Here is a 15379-nt window from a genome sequence, read left to right as displayed (position 1 = left end):
TACAGCTGGATAAATATCACGATATGTTAACTTGTGATATGTCACATAAATACATTAATGATTATAATCAATCCCAGCTGCAGATGGGAAGCTATAACCATATATATATTCTTTAGTAATTAAGATTTCTAAATATGGAAATCTGATCGTGATTTTATCCAGTCATATCATGCTATTAATTTGAATTAATTAATTGAAGTCAGTATATTTACCAGTTAAGTAGATATTTTCTCATCAGATATTCTCAGGTAGCTAAGTGTCAAGGAATGTTTCTCTGTCTTTTCTTCCTTAACCTGCTTCCGACTCTTTGCATTCATCTGCCCCCTCTCTGCATCTCTCCGAATCTCCTGAATCCTTGAATGCTTGACTCTCCCTCCCTTTGTCTTAACTTTTAAAGGGATAGATTTTTTGTTCGTCACTGGCTAATAACCCAATGAGAACACTGTGGGTGTGGTTCCTTTCTAGGTAACCATTTTAGTATTTGGGCTCTAGATGGCAGTCTTGTCCCACTAAACATACCTATCCAGGAAAGAGTTAACTTTTCCTGGTGGCTATTTTGACGTCATTTTGGCTTATCTATATTTTGCCTATAACTCAGGTTTTCTTTCAGATCAAAGGGTTTTCTTGAAATTTTGTCCAGACTATATGTCTGCAAATTCTGCTATAATTTCTAATACGACAGTTTGTGAACTTTATTTCAACTTCCACTTTAATGGGACGTTGTTAGATATAGAAGTAAAATTAATTATTTAATCTTCTCTGTCACCTATGTCTGGGTTTAGAATTTATTCTATTCCATTAGCACCTAGACAGTCTGTCCATCCCCCGTTCTCATGTCTTATCTCTTTGGTTTGTTTATACAAGACATTCTTAGCCCTGGCTCAGTTTTAGTGTAACAGAAAGGATAGAAATCTTGTGTCTTTTGTTAGCTTGAAAATAACAAAATGGAGTCTGGTCTGTCCATTGTGACTTCAGAACATACACTTTTAATTTCTATCATAGCACAAAATGTCTGCCGATATAAATACCCTGACAGATGATAGCAATCCGTCCAGGCCCTGACGCAGCAAAGCAGCCCCAAACCATGATGCCCCCACCACCATACTTCACAGTTGGGATGAGGTTTTGGTGTTGGTGTGCTGTGCCTCTTTTTCGCCACACATAGTGTTGTGTGTTTCTTCCAAACAACTCAACTTTGGTTTCATCTGTCCACAGAATATTTTGCCAGTACTGCTGTGGAACATCCAGGTGCTCTTGTGCAAACTGTAAACGTGCAGCAATGTTTTGTTTGGACAGCAGTGGCTTCCTCTGTGGTATCCTCCCATGAAATCCATTCTTGTTTAGTGTTTTACGTATTGTAGATTCGCTAACAGGGATGTTAGCATTTGCCAGTGACTTTTGTAAGTCTTTAGCTGACACTCTAGGATTCTTCTTCACCTCATTGAGCAGTCTGCGCTGTGCTCTTGCAGTCATCTTTACAGGACGGCCACTCCTAGGGAGAGTAGCAGCAGTGCTGAACTTTCTCCATTTATAGACAATTTGTCTTACCGTGGACTGATGAACAGCAAGGCTTTTGGAGATACTTTTATAACCCTTTCCAGCTTTATGCTCTCTTCTGAGAGCTCTTTTGTGCGAGGCATCATTCACATCAGGCAATGCTTCTTGTGAAAAGCAAACCCAGAACTGGTGTGTATTTTTTATAGGGCAGGGCAGCTGTAACCAACACCTCCAATCTCATCTCATTGATTGGACTCCAGTTGGCTGACATCTCAATCCAATTAGCTCTTGGAGATGTCATTAGTCTAGGGGTTTATATACTTTTTCCACCTGCACTGTGAATGTTTACATGGTGTGTTCAATAAAAACATGGCAACATTTCATTCTTTGTGTGTTATTAGTTTAAGCAGACTGTGATTGTCTATTGTTGTGATTTAGATGATGATCAGATCACATTTTATGACCAATTTGTGAAGAAATCCATGTTATTCCAAAGGGTACACATACTTTTTCTTGCAACTGTATATCAACAGGAGATAGGAGCCCAGAAGCCCAACTTATGCAGCAAGTAGGTGTACCCTTCTTTGGGAATTACCACCTTAATGGGTCTGGCACAACAAGCAGCTACCCATAGGGTCACTGCAGCATAGCTCCCCGGTTGCTGAGGGGAGAATCTTCCAGGGGGTCGCCCTTGGTGAGGTGCCATGTCCTGAGGCTTCCGTGGGGAGAGAGGCTGAACTCCCAATGGGCAAAGGGTACAATTAGACCTGAGTTAGCCACAAAATAAAAAAAATAAAAAGAGGAGATGAAACATCCATTGTCCCTGAGAAGTGGACAGGAAAAAAAGACTGAAGGGACGTGGGAGGAAGTCTCTTTTATTAATTATTTAGGAGGTGGTTCCTGTCCAATTGAGAAGAGGAGGAGCTATATCCAGACATAGTGCTGCCATGGATATATCCGGGGAAAATAATATTGTTCATCTAAAGAAACTACAGAGTCCTCAGAGGATTAACAATTAGTGGAGTCTGAACCATATTCTGTCTCTTCCCAGCATTTCCTTTTCTTGCTCTTTGGAGGACATTTGAATACAGGTTTAAGAGGCAGAGGTGACTGGGCTGATTAAATCGCAGCCGACTGAATCCAAAAAAAAAGTATGTTGCAAACTGTTCTGGAACCACAATAAAAATGGAAGATACCTCTGCTTTCTTAGCTTCTTTAGACGCTTCTATAGAACAAATAATAGTACAAAGCTTCTCTTTGTATCTGTCTGGCGTAAACTGGTTGCAAGAAGAACATACCAAATATTTTGCACCATATTTGACGCACATTTTCCTTTTTCCACCGTTTATCTAGAGTCTCTAGATTAAAAGAGGACATACTTAAAAGAGAAAATTGTTTTAAAAATTAAACTAAAGGGAAAGTAAAAGCAATGTGTATTGTGTTAAATGGCCTCCAAAGTTCTAGTAAATTTAGTTTGGCGTTTAATATTGGAGATTGCCTAGCATGCTGTGATCTCCCGGTGGAATGAATCACAATCTGTACGTGCATTCTACCACAAGATACATGGTATTTATAATATAAGGACACTGAGATACATTGTATTTATAATATCAGGATCCTGAGATACATTGTATTTATAATATCAGGACACTGAGATACATTGTATTTATAATATCAGGATCCTGAGATGCATTGTATTTATAATATCAGGACACTGAGATACATTGTATTTATAATATCAGGATCCTGAGATACATTGTATTTATAATATCAGGATCCTGAGATACATTGTATTTACAATATCAGGATCCTGAGATACATTGTATTTATAATATCCGGATCCTGAGATACATTGTATTTATAATATCAGGACACTGAGATAGATACAGTGTATTTATAATATCAGGATACTGAGATGCATTGTATTTATAACATAAGGATCCTGAGATACATTGTATATATAATATCAGGATCCTGAGATACATTGTATATATAATATCAGGATCCTGAGATACATTGTATTTATAATATCAGGATCCTGAGATACATTGTATTTACAATATCAGGATCCTGAGATACATTGTATTTATAATATCAGGACACTGAGATACATTGTATTTATAATATCAGGACACTGAGATAGATACAGTGTATTTATAACATCAGGACACTGAGATACATTGTATTTATAACATCAGGATCCTGAGATACATTGTATATATAATATCAGGATCCTGAGATACATTGTATATATAATATCAGGATCCTGAGATACATTGTATTTATAATATCAGGATCCTGAGATACATTGTATTTATAATATCAGGACACTGAGATACATTGTATATATAATATCAGGATCCTGAGATAGATACATTGTATTTATAATATCAGGATCCTGAGATACATTGTATTTATAATATCAGGATCCTGAGATACATTGTATTTATAATATCAGGACACTGAGATACATTGTATTTATAATATCAGGATCCTAAGATACATTGTATTTATAATATCAGGACACTGAGATACATTGTATTTATAATATCAGGACACTGAGATACATTGTATTTATAATATCAGGACACTGAGATAGATACATTGTATTTATAATATCAGGATCCTGAGATACATTGTATTTATAAGATCAGGACACTGAGATACATTGTATTTATAATATCAGGATCCTAAGATACATTGTATTTATAATATCAGGATCCTAAGATGCATTGTATTTATAATCTCAGGACACTGAGATACATTGTATCTATAATATCAGGATCCTAAGATACATTGTATTTATAATCTCAGGACACTGAGATACATTGTATATATAATATCAGGATCCTGAGATACATTGTATTTATAATATCAGGACACTGAGATACATTGTATTTATAATATCAGGACACTGAGATACATTGTATTTATAATATCAGGATCCTAAGATACATTGTATTTATAATATCAGGATCCTAAGATACATTGTATTTATAATATCAGGATCCTGAGATACATTGTATTTATAATATCAGGATCCTGCGATACATTGTATTTATAATATCAGGACACTGAGATGCATTGTATTTATAATACCAGGACACTGAGATAGATACAGTGTATTTATAATATCAGGACACTGAGATACATTGTATTTATAATATCAGGATCCTGAGATACATTGTATTTATAATAACAGGACACTGAGATACATTGTATTTATAATATCAGGACACTGAGATACATTGTATTTATAATATCAGGATCCTAAGATACATTGTATTTATAATATCAGGACACTGAGATACATTGTATTTATAATATCAGGATCCTAAGATACATTGTATTTATAATATCAGGATCCTAAGATACATTGTATTTATGATATCAGGATCCTAAGATACATTGTATTTATAATATCAGGATCCTAAGATACATTGTATTTATAATATCAGGACACTGAGATACATTGTATCTATACTATCAGGATCCTGCGATACATTGTATTTATAATATCAGGACACTGAGATACATTGTATTTATAATATCAGGATCCTAAGATACATTGTATTTATAATATCAGGACACTGAGATACATTGTATTTATAATATCAGGACACTGAGATACATTGTATTTATAATATCAGGACACTGAGATAGATACATTGTATTTATAATATCAGGATCCTGAGATACATTGTATTTATAAGATCAGGACACTGAGATACATTGTATTTATAATATCAGGATCCTAAGATACATTGTATTTATAATATCAGGATCCTAAGATGCATTGTATTTATAATCTCAGGACACTGAGATACATTGTATCTATAATAGCAGGATCCTAAGATACATTGTATTTATAATCTCAGGACACTGAGATACATTGTATATATAATATCAGGATCCTGAGATGCATTGTATTTATAATATCAGGACACTGAGATACATTGTATTTATAATATCAGGACACTGAGATACATTGTATTTATAATATCAGGATCCTAAGATACATTGTATTTATAATATCAGAACACTGAGATAGATACATTGTATTTATAATATCAGGACACTGAGATAGGTACATTGTATTTATAATATCAGGACACTGAGATACATTGTATTTATAATATCAGGATCCTGAGATACATTGTATATATAATATCAGGATCCTGCGATACATTGTATTTATAATATCAGGACACTGAGATACATTGTATTTATAATATCAGGACACTGAGATACATTGTATCTATAATATCAGGATCCTGAGATACATTGTATCTATAATATCAGGACACTGAGATACATTGTATTTATAATATCAGGACACTGAGATACATTGTATTTATAATATCAGGACACTGAGATACATTGTATTTATAATATCAGGACACTGAGATACATTGTATTTATAATATCAGGATCCTGAGATACATTGTATCTATAATATCAGGACACTGAGATACATTGTATCTATAATATCAGGACACTGAGATACAGTGTATTTATAATATCAGGACACTGAGATAGATACATTGTATTTATAATATCAGGACACTGAGATACATTGTATCTATAATATCAGGACACTGAGATACATTGTATTTATAATATCAGGACACTGAGATACATTGTATTTATAATATCAGGACACTGAGATACATTGTATTTATAATATCAGGACACTGAGATACATTGTATTTATAATATCAGGATCCTGAGATACATTGTATCTATAATATCAGGACACTGAGATACATTGTATCTATAATATCAGGACACTGAGATACAGTGTATTTATAATATCAGGACACTGAGATAGATACATTGTATTTATAATATCAGGACACTGAGATAGATACATTGTATTTATAATGGATATGTTGTGTCAGTGTCAGTAGGAGCTTGTTACCATGTAGTCAGACTGACATACAGACCCAGCATTCTCACACACTGACATTACTACAGCAGAACTGGGAACTCCCAGCACTCTCACTCTCACCCAATGCTGTCCAGGCTGGGTTGTGATGTGTCACGTGATGCAGAGGTGGGAGCTGATTTAGCTGCCATCCAATCACACGGCGGGCTGATAACGAGGTTTGACACGCTCGCTCTGATTGGTCGCTGCGCTCGAATTTCCATTTCCGTTTCCGTCCTGGTTAACGCCAGTCAGCAACCTGAGCACGGTAAGTACCTCTCCTCCCCCCAGTAAGTACCCGGCACTGTGCCCCCCCTCCCCAGTAAGTACCCGGCACTGTGCCCCCCCCTCCCCAGTAAGTACCCGGCACTGTGCCCCCCCCCCAGTAAGTACCCGGCACTGTGCCCCCCCCTCCCCAGTAAGTACCCGGCACTGTGCCCCCCCCCCCCAGTAAGTACCCGGCACTGTGCCCCCCCCCCCCAGTAAGTACCCGGCACTGTGCCCCCCCCCAGTAAGTACCCGGCACTGTGCCCCCCCCCCCCCAGTAAGTACCCGGCACTGTGCCCCCCCCTCCCCAGTAAGTACCCGGCACTGTGCCCCCCCCTCCCCAGTAAGTACCCGGCACTGTGCCCCCCCTCCCCAGTAAGTACCCGGCACTGTGCCCCCCCCCCCAGTAAGTACCCGGCACTGTGCCCCCCCCCCCAGTAAGTACCCGGCACTGTGCCCCCCCCCTCCCCAGTAAGTACCCGGCACTGTGCCCCCCCCTCCCCAGTAAGTACCCGGCACTGTGCCCCCCCTCCCCAGTAAGTACCCGGCACTGTGCCCCCCCTCCCCAGTAAGTACCCGGCACTGTGCCCCCCCTCCCCAGTAAGTACCCGGCCCTGTGCCCCCCCCGCCCAGTAAGTACCCGGCACTGTGCCCCCCCCTCCCCAGTAAGTACCCGGCACTGTGCCCCCCCTCCCCAGTAAGTACCCGGCACTGTGCCCCCCCTCCCCAGTAAGTACCCGGCACTGTGCCCCCCCCCCCTCCCCAGTAAGTACCCGGCACTGTGCCCCCCCCTCCCCAGTAAGTACCCGGCACTGTGCCCCCCCCTCCCCAGTAAGTACCCGGCACTGTGCCCCCTCCCCAGTAAGTACCCGGCACTGTGCCCCCTCCCCAGTAAGTACCCGGCACTGTGCCCCCTCCCCAGTAAGTACCCGGCACTGTGCCCCCTCCCCAGTAAGTACCCGGCACTGTGCCCCCTCCCCAGTAAGTACCCGGCACTGTGCCCCCCCTCCCCAGTAAGTACCCGGCACTGTGCCCCCCCTCCCCAGTAAGTACCCGGCACTGTGCCCCCCCTCCCCAGTAAGTACCCGGCACTGTGCCCCCCCTCCCCAGTAAGTACCCGGCACTGTGCCCCCCCTCCCCAGTAAGTACCCGGCACTGTGCCCCCCCTCCCCAGTAAGTACCCGGCACTGTGCCCCCCCTCCCCAGTAAGTACCCGGCACTGTGCCCCCCCCCTCCCCAGTAAGTACCCGGCACTGTGCCCCCCCCCTCCCCAGTAAGTACCCGGCACTGTGCCCCCCCCTCCCCAGTAAGTACCCGGCACTGTGCCCCCCCCTCCCCAGTAAGTACCCGGCACTGTGCCCCCCCCCTCCCCAGTAAGTACCCGGCACTGTGCCCCCTCCCCAGTAAGTACCCGGCTCTGTGCCCCCTCCCCAGTAAGTACCCGGCTCTGTGCCCCCTCCCCAGTAAGTACCCGGCTCTGTGCCCCCTCCCCAGTAAGTACCCGGCTCTGTGCCCCCTCCCCAGTAAGTACCCGGCTCTGTGCCCCCTCCCCAGTAAGTACCCGGCTCTGTGCCCCCTCCCCAGTAAGTACCCGGCTCTGTGCCCCCTCCCCAGTAAGTACCCGGCACTGTGCCCCCTCCCCAGTAAGCACCCGGCCCGGTGCCCCCCTACCCCCAGTAAGTACCCGGCACGGTGCGCCCCGCCCCCTTCCCCCAGACATAGACCATGAGCCAACTGTGCCTCCATCAACGTTTTCTAAACTATATAATGCCTCTATCACCCATTTTAAGAGATGTGATGAGCAATTGGTGAAGGGCTCCAGCCTTTTTGTAGAGAATCTTGCACTCTATTAACATTTTAATTCCAAAATGTATATTAAACAATGTGCCAAAAATTAGCAGCTAAATGGACACCCACTTACACAAACACTGAGTGGGATGTTCTTCACATAAATAACTTAGCTAGCAGTGATTGGTTTGTATGGACAAATAATTTAGCAGAGTGTTATGACATTCTGAGCGTGTTTGGCTGCAGCCTGTATTTTACCCATAATCCATTTGTGTTTTGCAGGAGGAGAATTGTAGCATGCGACTGTGATATTGTATTCACAATATGGCTCACTTGAATAAATCCCATTTGGATCCCACTAGGTGAGACAGTACTCTATTAAGAAAAGTGTGTGTGTGTGTTATTAAATAAAACACACTTTCAGTGACCATTCTGGATATAGTAGTGTTTAATTGCCATGTATATTATTGATCCACCTCCTGTATAAGTGATATATATGTGTAAAGGTTTGTCACTTTTATATACAGAGACATCAAGATGTTATTATATGTCCGTATGCCACCAAATACTCAGATTTGTAGCAGTTTCCAAAGATATATAGACTGTGATGTCAGACTACCCTAGTCACTGTGTTGGATCCTTCACACCAATTTCATACTAAGGGGACACTATAGGCACCAGAACAATATTGGCTTAATTAAAGGGCCACTATAGTACCAGGAAAAAAACTAGTTTTCCTGGCACTATATGGTCATTAGGTCCACCCCACCCTCAGGGCCCCCCTCCCGCTGGTGACCTCTCCCCCCTGCAAGAGCCGCACGCGCGTTCAAACCACCCATAGGAAAGCATTACTCAATGATTTCCTATGGACGTCCAGCGTCTTCTCACTGTGATTTTCACAGTGAGAATCGCGGAAGCGGCCTCTAGTGGCTGTCAGTGAGACAGCCACTAGAGGCTGGATTAACCTTCAGTGTAAACACAGCAGTATCTCTGAAACTGCTATGTTTTCAGCTGCAGGGTTAAAACTAGAGAGACCGGGCACCCAGACCACTTCATTGAGCTGAAGCTGTCTGGGTGCCTATAGTAGCTTTGGTGTATAGATCATGTTACTGCTCGATTCTCTGCCATTTAGGAGTTACATCACTCTTTTCTCTGTTTATGCAGCCCTAGCCACTCCTCCTCTGGCTGTGACTGTCACAGCCTGCATGAAAAAAATGCTTTCATTTTCAGTTAGGTGTTAACTTGCTTTAGATTTTTTTACCTTCTGCTTTGTAAATTTTAATCACATACATGATAGACTGTTAACAGAGCAGGAGATAAGAATTCCAAATTAATTATAATGTGCAATAAAGGAAGTTTAAACTTTAGATGACTCCTTAGAGGAAGTGTTTAGGAAGGCTGTGCAAGTCACATGCAGGGAGGCTATATAAACAAAGTGATTTAACTTCTAAATGGCAGAGAACTGAGCAGGGTGACGGTTTCATTAAGCTAAAGTTGTCTTGGTTCCCTTCATGTCCTGTCCTCTTAACACACACATCTCTTAAAGCAGTAGCAATGAAACACTGCTGCTCATTGGTGCTCTCTGACAATGTTAATAACCAAGATTTTTAGATGTCCGTGAGAATGTGGTCTGTGTGTGCATGTATTCATATCTTGTTAATGCCAACCATGTGGCTGCATAACCTGCTCCTATTCAGAAACAAAAGGTAACAGAATTTTTAATATCACTTGTAATTTACACAGTGACTGTGGATATACAGAAAACAAACCAGGGGAGTATCCCATATAATGTACAAGTATAAAATGTACACTACATACGTTCAGCACTAAGTTTCATATGTGTGTAGTAAACCTATTTGCGCTGTGATCTGTTCTAATCTTGTCGATGACAAATGCTTTTAGCAATGTTTATTTGGGTGAGAAACGTGTGAACTACTATGAACATGTTACTTTGAAATGTTCCTATTTAAATTAGAGCTCATTCTATTCTTTTCCAGGTTTATTTGCATATATCCAGCTTATATCAATAACAAGAAAACTATCGCCGAGGGAAGGAGGATCCCAGCTGAAAAGGTCTGTGAATTAAAGATTTGAGGACGATAGGAATAGTAATGCCCGAGATATGGTATGCAGGAATGCACAATGTATTCTGGTGATAATTTCACAAAGTAAAGTAATATGACAGGGAGCAGAATGTGATGAAGAGTCTGTCAATTAGAGCTTAATTAACACCCGGATACTTTTCTTTAAACTAGGGTGTGCAGAATCCAACATGTACAGAGATCGCAGACGTGTGCCGTGCCAACAAATTAAATGCTATTGTAGAGGTAAATTATCGTTCTGTGCTCTAGGCATTGTGCTCTTTTTATTTATAAATTGCTGCTTCGCACGGGATAACATGAGTGTGTCTATTTCACAGGCAGATAAGATGTACACCCGTGAGCCAAACCGCGACGCACAGTTTCGGGGGCGAGTGCGCGTGCAGCTGAAGAATGAAGATGGCTCTCCGTGTGTGGACAAACTATCATCAAGTAACGTTATTTTTCCTTTATGTCTGGATCTCTGTTGGATTCATTCACAATATACAGAATTGTGGTGAAATCTACAAATTGGGCTATCTCTGAGTTTTATAATCTCCAAGTGAGAACTTTTCACTTAAATTTGACAATTTTGGTTTTCAATTTATTTAAATTAGTGCTTTGTGATAATGTGTCCTGTTGGAATGCTGATTCAGTCTCTCTGAGGTGGAGCACATTCAAAAACAACTTATGCAAATGTACCTGCTATTTGTGTGTAAAAATAATGAGGGAAAGTTAGAATAGTGTTTTAGAAATGGGTTACTCTCCGTGAAGCCTACAAAATCTGCAGAATGTTTCCATAGTGACTGCTTCTGTTTTAGAACTTGGCCCTGTTGGATGTCTATATATTTTAGAACTTGGCCCTGTTGGATGTCTATATTATATATATTTTAGAACTTGGCCCTGTTGGATGTCTATATTATATATATTTTAGAACTTGGCCCTGTTGGATGTCTATATTATATATATTTTAGAACTTGGCCCTGTTGGATGTCTATATTATATATATATTTTAGAACTTGGCCCTGTTGGATGTCTATATATTTTAGAACTTGGCCCTGTTGGATGTCTATATATTTTAGAACTTGGCCCTGTTGGATGTCTATATATTTTAGAACTTGGCCCTGTTGGATGTCTATATATTTTAGAACTTGGCCCTGTTGGATGACTATATATTTTAGAACTTGGGCCTGTTGAACGTCTATATTATATATATTTTAGAACTTGGCCCTGTTGAACGTCTATATTATATATATTTTAGAACTTGGCCCTGTTGGATGTCTATATTATATATATTTTAGAACTTGGCCCTGTTGGATGTCTATATTATATATATTTTAGAACTTTGCCCTATTGGATGTCTATATTATATTTCTCAGAATGAATGAAGTAACTGTCTAGACTCTGATAATATGAAATGATAGCTTAGGTCTGTGAATTATCATACTGCCTGGACTGCAGTTAGAATTCATGTGTTTAAAGATTGATTAATTGGTAGATATAATGTATGTATTTATATACAGAAGTATATTTGTATTGTACAATTGCATTCAGTGTGAAGGGTTCACCTCTACTTGGTGTGATTGTTTACACTTTGTTGTAGGTGTTGTTTTGTTTGGTATTTTATTAAGGTGTGGGGGAAACACCTATTTCACCCTTCTACGTACTGAACGCTACTTTTTGGAACCGACCCACTTGTACTCCCTTTTGTATATTGTATGTAAATTACATACTTATTTTATGTTGAAGAACAATACCCCCTTTTTTTCTGGCTTTGTACACTGCTTTGCCACAACATTAAAACCACCTTCCTAATATCATGTAGGATCCCCTCGTGCTGCCAAAACAGCTCTAATGTGTCAAGGCATGGACTCCACAAGACCTCTGAACGTGTCCTGTGGTATCTGGCGCCAAGACATTAGCAGCAGATCCTTTAAGTCCTGCAAGTTGCAAGCAGACCGTTGCTTACTGCATAACACTTCCTCTCTTCCCATAGTGCATCCTGCTACTAGTTCTTCCCCAGGTAAACTACACCTGGAGCCGAATGGGGAATTAGCTCTAGACTACACTCAGTCCTGGGAGCTGTAGTCCTTACAAGGACTTTCCCCGTTGATTCTCCTGCAAGCTGGAACAGCAGACAAAAGAGTAAATCGTCTTTCCCTCCAATAAAAGGACGACACACTGTTTTGGAGTGTAAGCTGGAATCTTTTTAATGGTGCCACACTGGCCTTTTTATGGCCCACATGGACCTTGTTCTGGACAGGGACACAAAGACACAGACCAATAAGAACAGTGATTAAATGCACGACACTCTCACATACAATACAATAAGCCTTCCCATTTACTTGGGAGATAATTGAGTCAAGCACTATACTAAACTCAATTATATCCAAACACAAAAAAAACACACATTTTTACAAAACCCCCAAATTACCCCAAAACACATAAAATCCCATAAAAGTTAGTCCCCTGATCTGGGTGATTTTTGGATATGTCACCCAGATCAGTTTAGGGGTTGACATTTTATGGAAGTCATAGTTTTTACCGACCGCAGGCATTGTCCCATAGCCGAAAATAGTTCCGTAGAATTGCGGCTAAGTCCCACTAGAGGACCGACCGGGAACCGCAAAGTTTTCATGCAGAAAATAGTTCCAGGGCATTCGCAGCTAAGTCTCCTGAAGTCTAGTCGCGGTTTTGGTCCATGTGAACAAGATGGCCGCCACCTCGTGGTCGTCCATAGGAATTGCGGCCACCCAGACGAACACTTAGACCACTGCGGTGGAAATTGCAACAATTTATCAATTAAGCTTAACAAGCTCCAGTGTGGTCTCCAGTTTGTGCGGCTGCTCAATTACCGAACCATATAATTCCAATAGACATAGGAGACTTTTATATCACAGTTTACAGGGTCCATAGTCCGTGGGCAGGAGACTGGCAAGCAGGCACCTCCAAGAACTCGTGGCAAACTCACTTGAAAAGGGGAGTTTGTCACAGTTGATACTAACCATTGCATACCAGGAACATCCTACAAGATTTGGCGTTTTAGAGATACTCTGGCCCTGTCTAGGCATCACCATTTGGCCTTTGTCAAAATCACTCAGATCTTTTCACTTGCCTGTTTTTCCTGCATCCAACACATGAAATTCAAGACTTGACTGTTCACTTGCTGCCTAATATATCCTACCCCCTGATAGGTATGTGAATAATATTGATTATTAATACCACCTGTCATTGATTTTAATGTTGTGGCTGATCAAGGTATATTCAGAGATAGAGGTCAGAAAATGAACCAGAAAGTTAATGAGACCATTTTTTTTAATTATGTCTGCAACTCTTATAGAAATGTGTTTAACAGTAAATAAGTCAAGTTCTGAGTTAGCATCTTTCGATGTGTGTGTTTAATGGTTTCCATATATACACTAATAACCAACGTTTGTATCCCATCCTGCCTCTTTAGGGAAAGATGTAATGCTTCGAGTAGCAGAAGAAATTCCAAAACTGAAGACCAGGACACAGAAAACAGGAGGAAGTGACCAAAACGTTCAACAAGGAGAAGGCGGGAAAAAGGGCAAAAAGAAAAAGAAATGATTGATTTTTCTAAACTGTCCCAGATTTACGGAGCTGTGCTAAACCAGAGACATCTACACGGCGTCCATCCAGTTTGTGCAATAGCGAATCTTCTTAACGTTTAGCATTACCCTGTAAACAGAGTGTTGCCCATGCTTTTATTTGAGAGTTAAACTGCAGCTGGAGTCATCGTGTGATGTATATTACTATATAAATCATGAACTGTTTTGGAACAATGTAAAGCAGGCAGTTACTAACAGGTCCTAATTTGAGAATGAATCACAGTTCTAAGATATACCTTAATAAAGTTTTTATTTTTTGAATCTCCCCTGCAGGACACCATGCTGTAAGAGTGTAGGGGAAAGTAAAGCAGAGTTTGCCAGCCAATTAATATCCCCCTTGTAACGTATTTCAAGGATGTAATATCACCTGCTGCATATGTTTGTGTTTGTGTTTTTTTTTTTTTTTTTTTTGTCCTTTAATTTGGCAAATGTTAGCAAAGTTATTGATATGTTCATTTTTCCAAGTCACAAAAATATTTTGGAAAGTTAACAAATATATGAAAATTTCACATGTGAATGAGCTTCATGTACTCTATTACATTTCCTAATAGCTGAAACCAGGGGCGTGTACCTAGAGCATTTGGCACCCTGTGTTTGGCACCCCCTCGCCCGCCCCCCACCAAATAAAAAACCTGTAAAAAATGTTAAATGTTTTTTCTTTTTTTTACAATTTGTAAACTTTGCAAAACCGCTGTCTGCCCCTCCTACAAAACCCTTGTCCTGCCACCTTCTACAAATCCTGTACTGCCCCGTCTAGAAAACCCCCATAACCCTCTTCCACAAATCCCCTGCTTATCCCCTCTTATAAAGACTCCTGTCCCAATACAAAATCCCTGCAGCCCCACACACACATTTACAGGCAGACAGTCACACACTCAGTTACAGGCAGACAGTCACACACAGACAGTCATGCAGACAGTCACATACATTGACACACACACACACGACAGCAGCAGACAGTCACATATATATTGACACACACGACAGCAGCAGTCACATGCACACGGTTACAGGCAACATTAAACAGTCACACATACACAGTCACATGCAGTCACACACAGTCATAGACAGTCACGCACAGTTACAGACAGTCACATATACAGTCACACACACACACAGTCATAGACAGACAGTCACGCACACAATCACAGACAGTCATGCACACAGTTACAGGCAGACAGTCACATGCACAC

The 15379-nt window shown here is 40.8% G+C and overlaps 1 protein-coding gene across 1 annotated transcript; it reads left to right on the top strand.

The window, feature by feature from the left end:
• The first annotated feature begins 6599 nt into the window (after positions 1-6599).
• SRP19 (signal recognition particle 19) lies at positions 6600-14746 on the top strand. Its single transcript, XM_063453629.1, has 6 exons — positions 6600-6692; positions 8762-8841; positions 10477-10552; positions 10735-10806; positions 10899-11010; positions 14015-14746. Exons 2-6 carry the CDS (start codon positions 8804-8806, stop codon positions 14143-14145), a joined length of 429 nt encoding a protein of 142 aa, XP_063309699.1. The 5' UTR covers positions 6600-6692; positions 8762-8803; the 3' UTR covers positions 14146-14746.
• The last annotated feature ends 633 nt before the right edge of the window (positions 14747-15379 follow it).

The sequence above is a fragment of the Pelobates fuscus genome, chromosome 5 (assembly GCF_036172605.1).
Source record: "Pelobates fuscus isolate aPelFus1 chromosome 5, aPelFus1.pri, whole genome shotgun sequence".
NCBI lineage: Eukaryota > Metazoa > Chordata > Amphibia > Anura > Pelobatidae > Pelobates > Pelobates fuscus.
This window is presented reverse-complemented; position numbering and strand designations above follow the sequence as displayed.

Bases quoted from the DNA above. Each gene is read 5' to 3' on its own strand.
- SRP19 (XM_063453629.1), top strand. From the start codon at position 8,804: ATGGCTCACTTGAATAAATCCCATTTGGATCCCACTAG. The intron at 8,842-10,476 runs GTGAGACAGTAC...ATTCTTTTCCAG, and splicing joins TCCCATTTGGATCCCACTAG to GTTTATTTGCATATATCCAG. The intron at 11,011-14,014 runs GTAACGTTATTT...CTGCCTCTTTAG, and splicing joins TGTGGACAAACTATCATCAA to GGAAAGATGTAATGCTTCGA.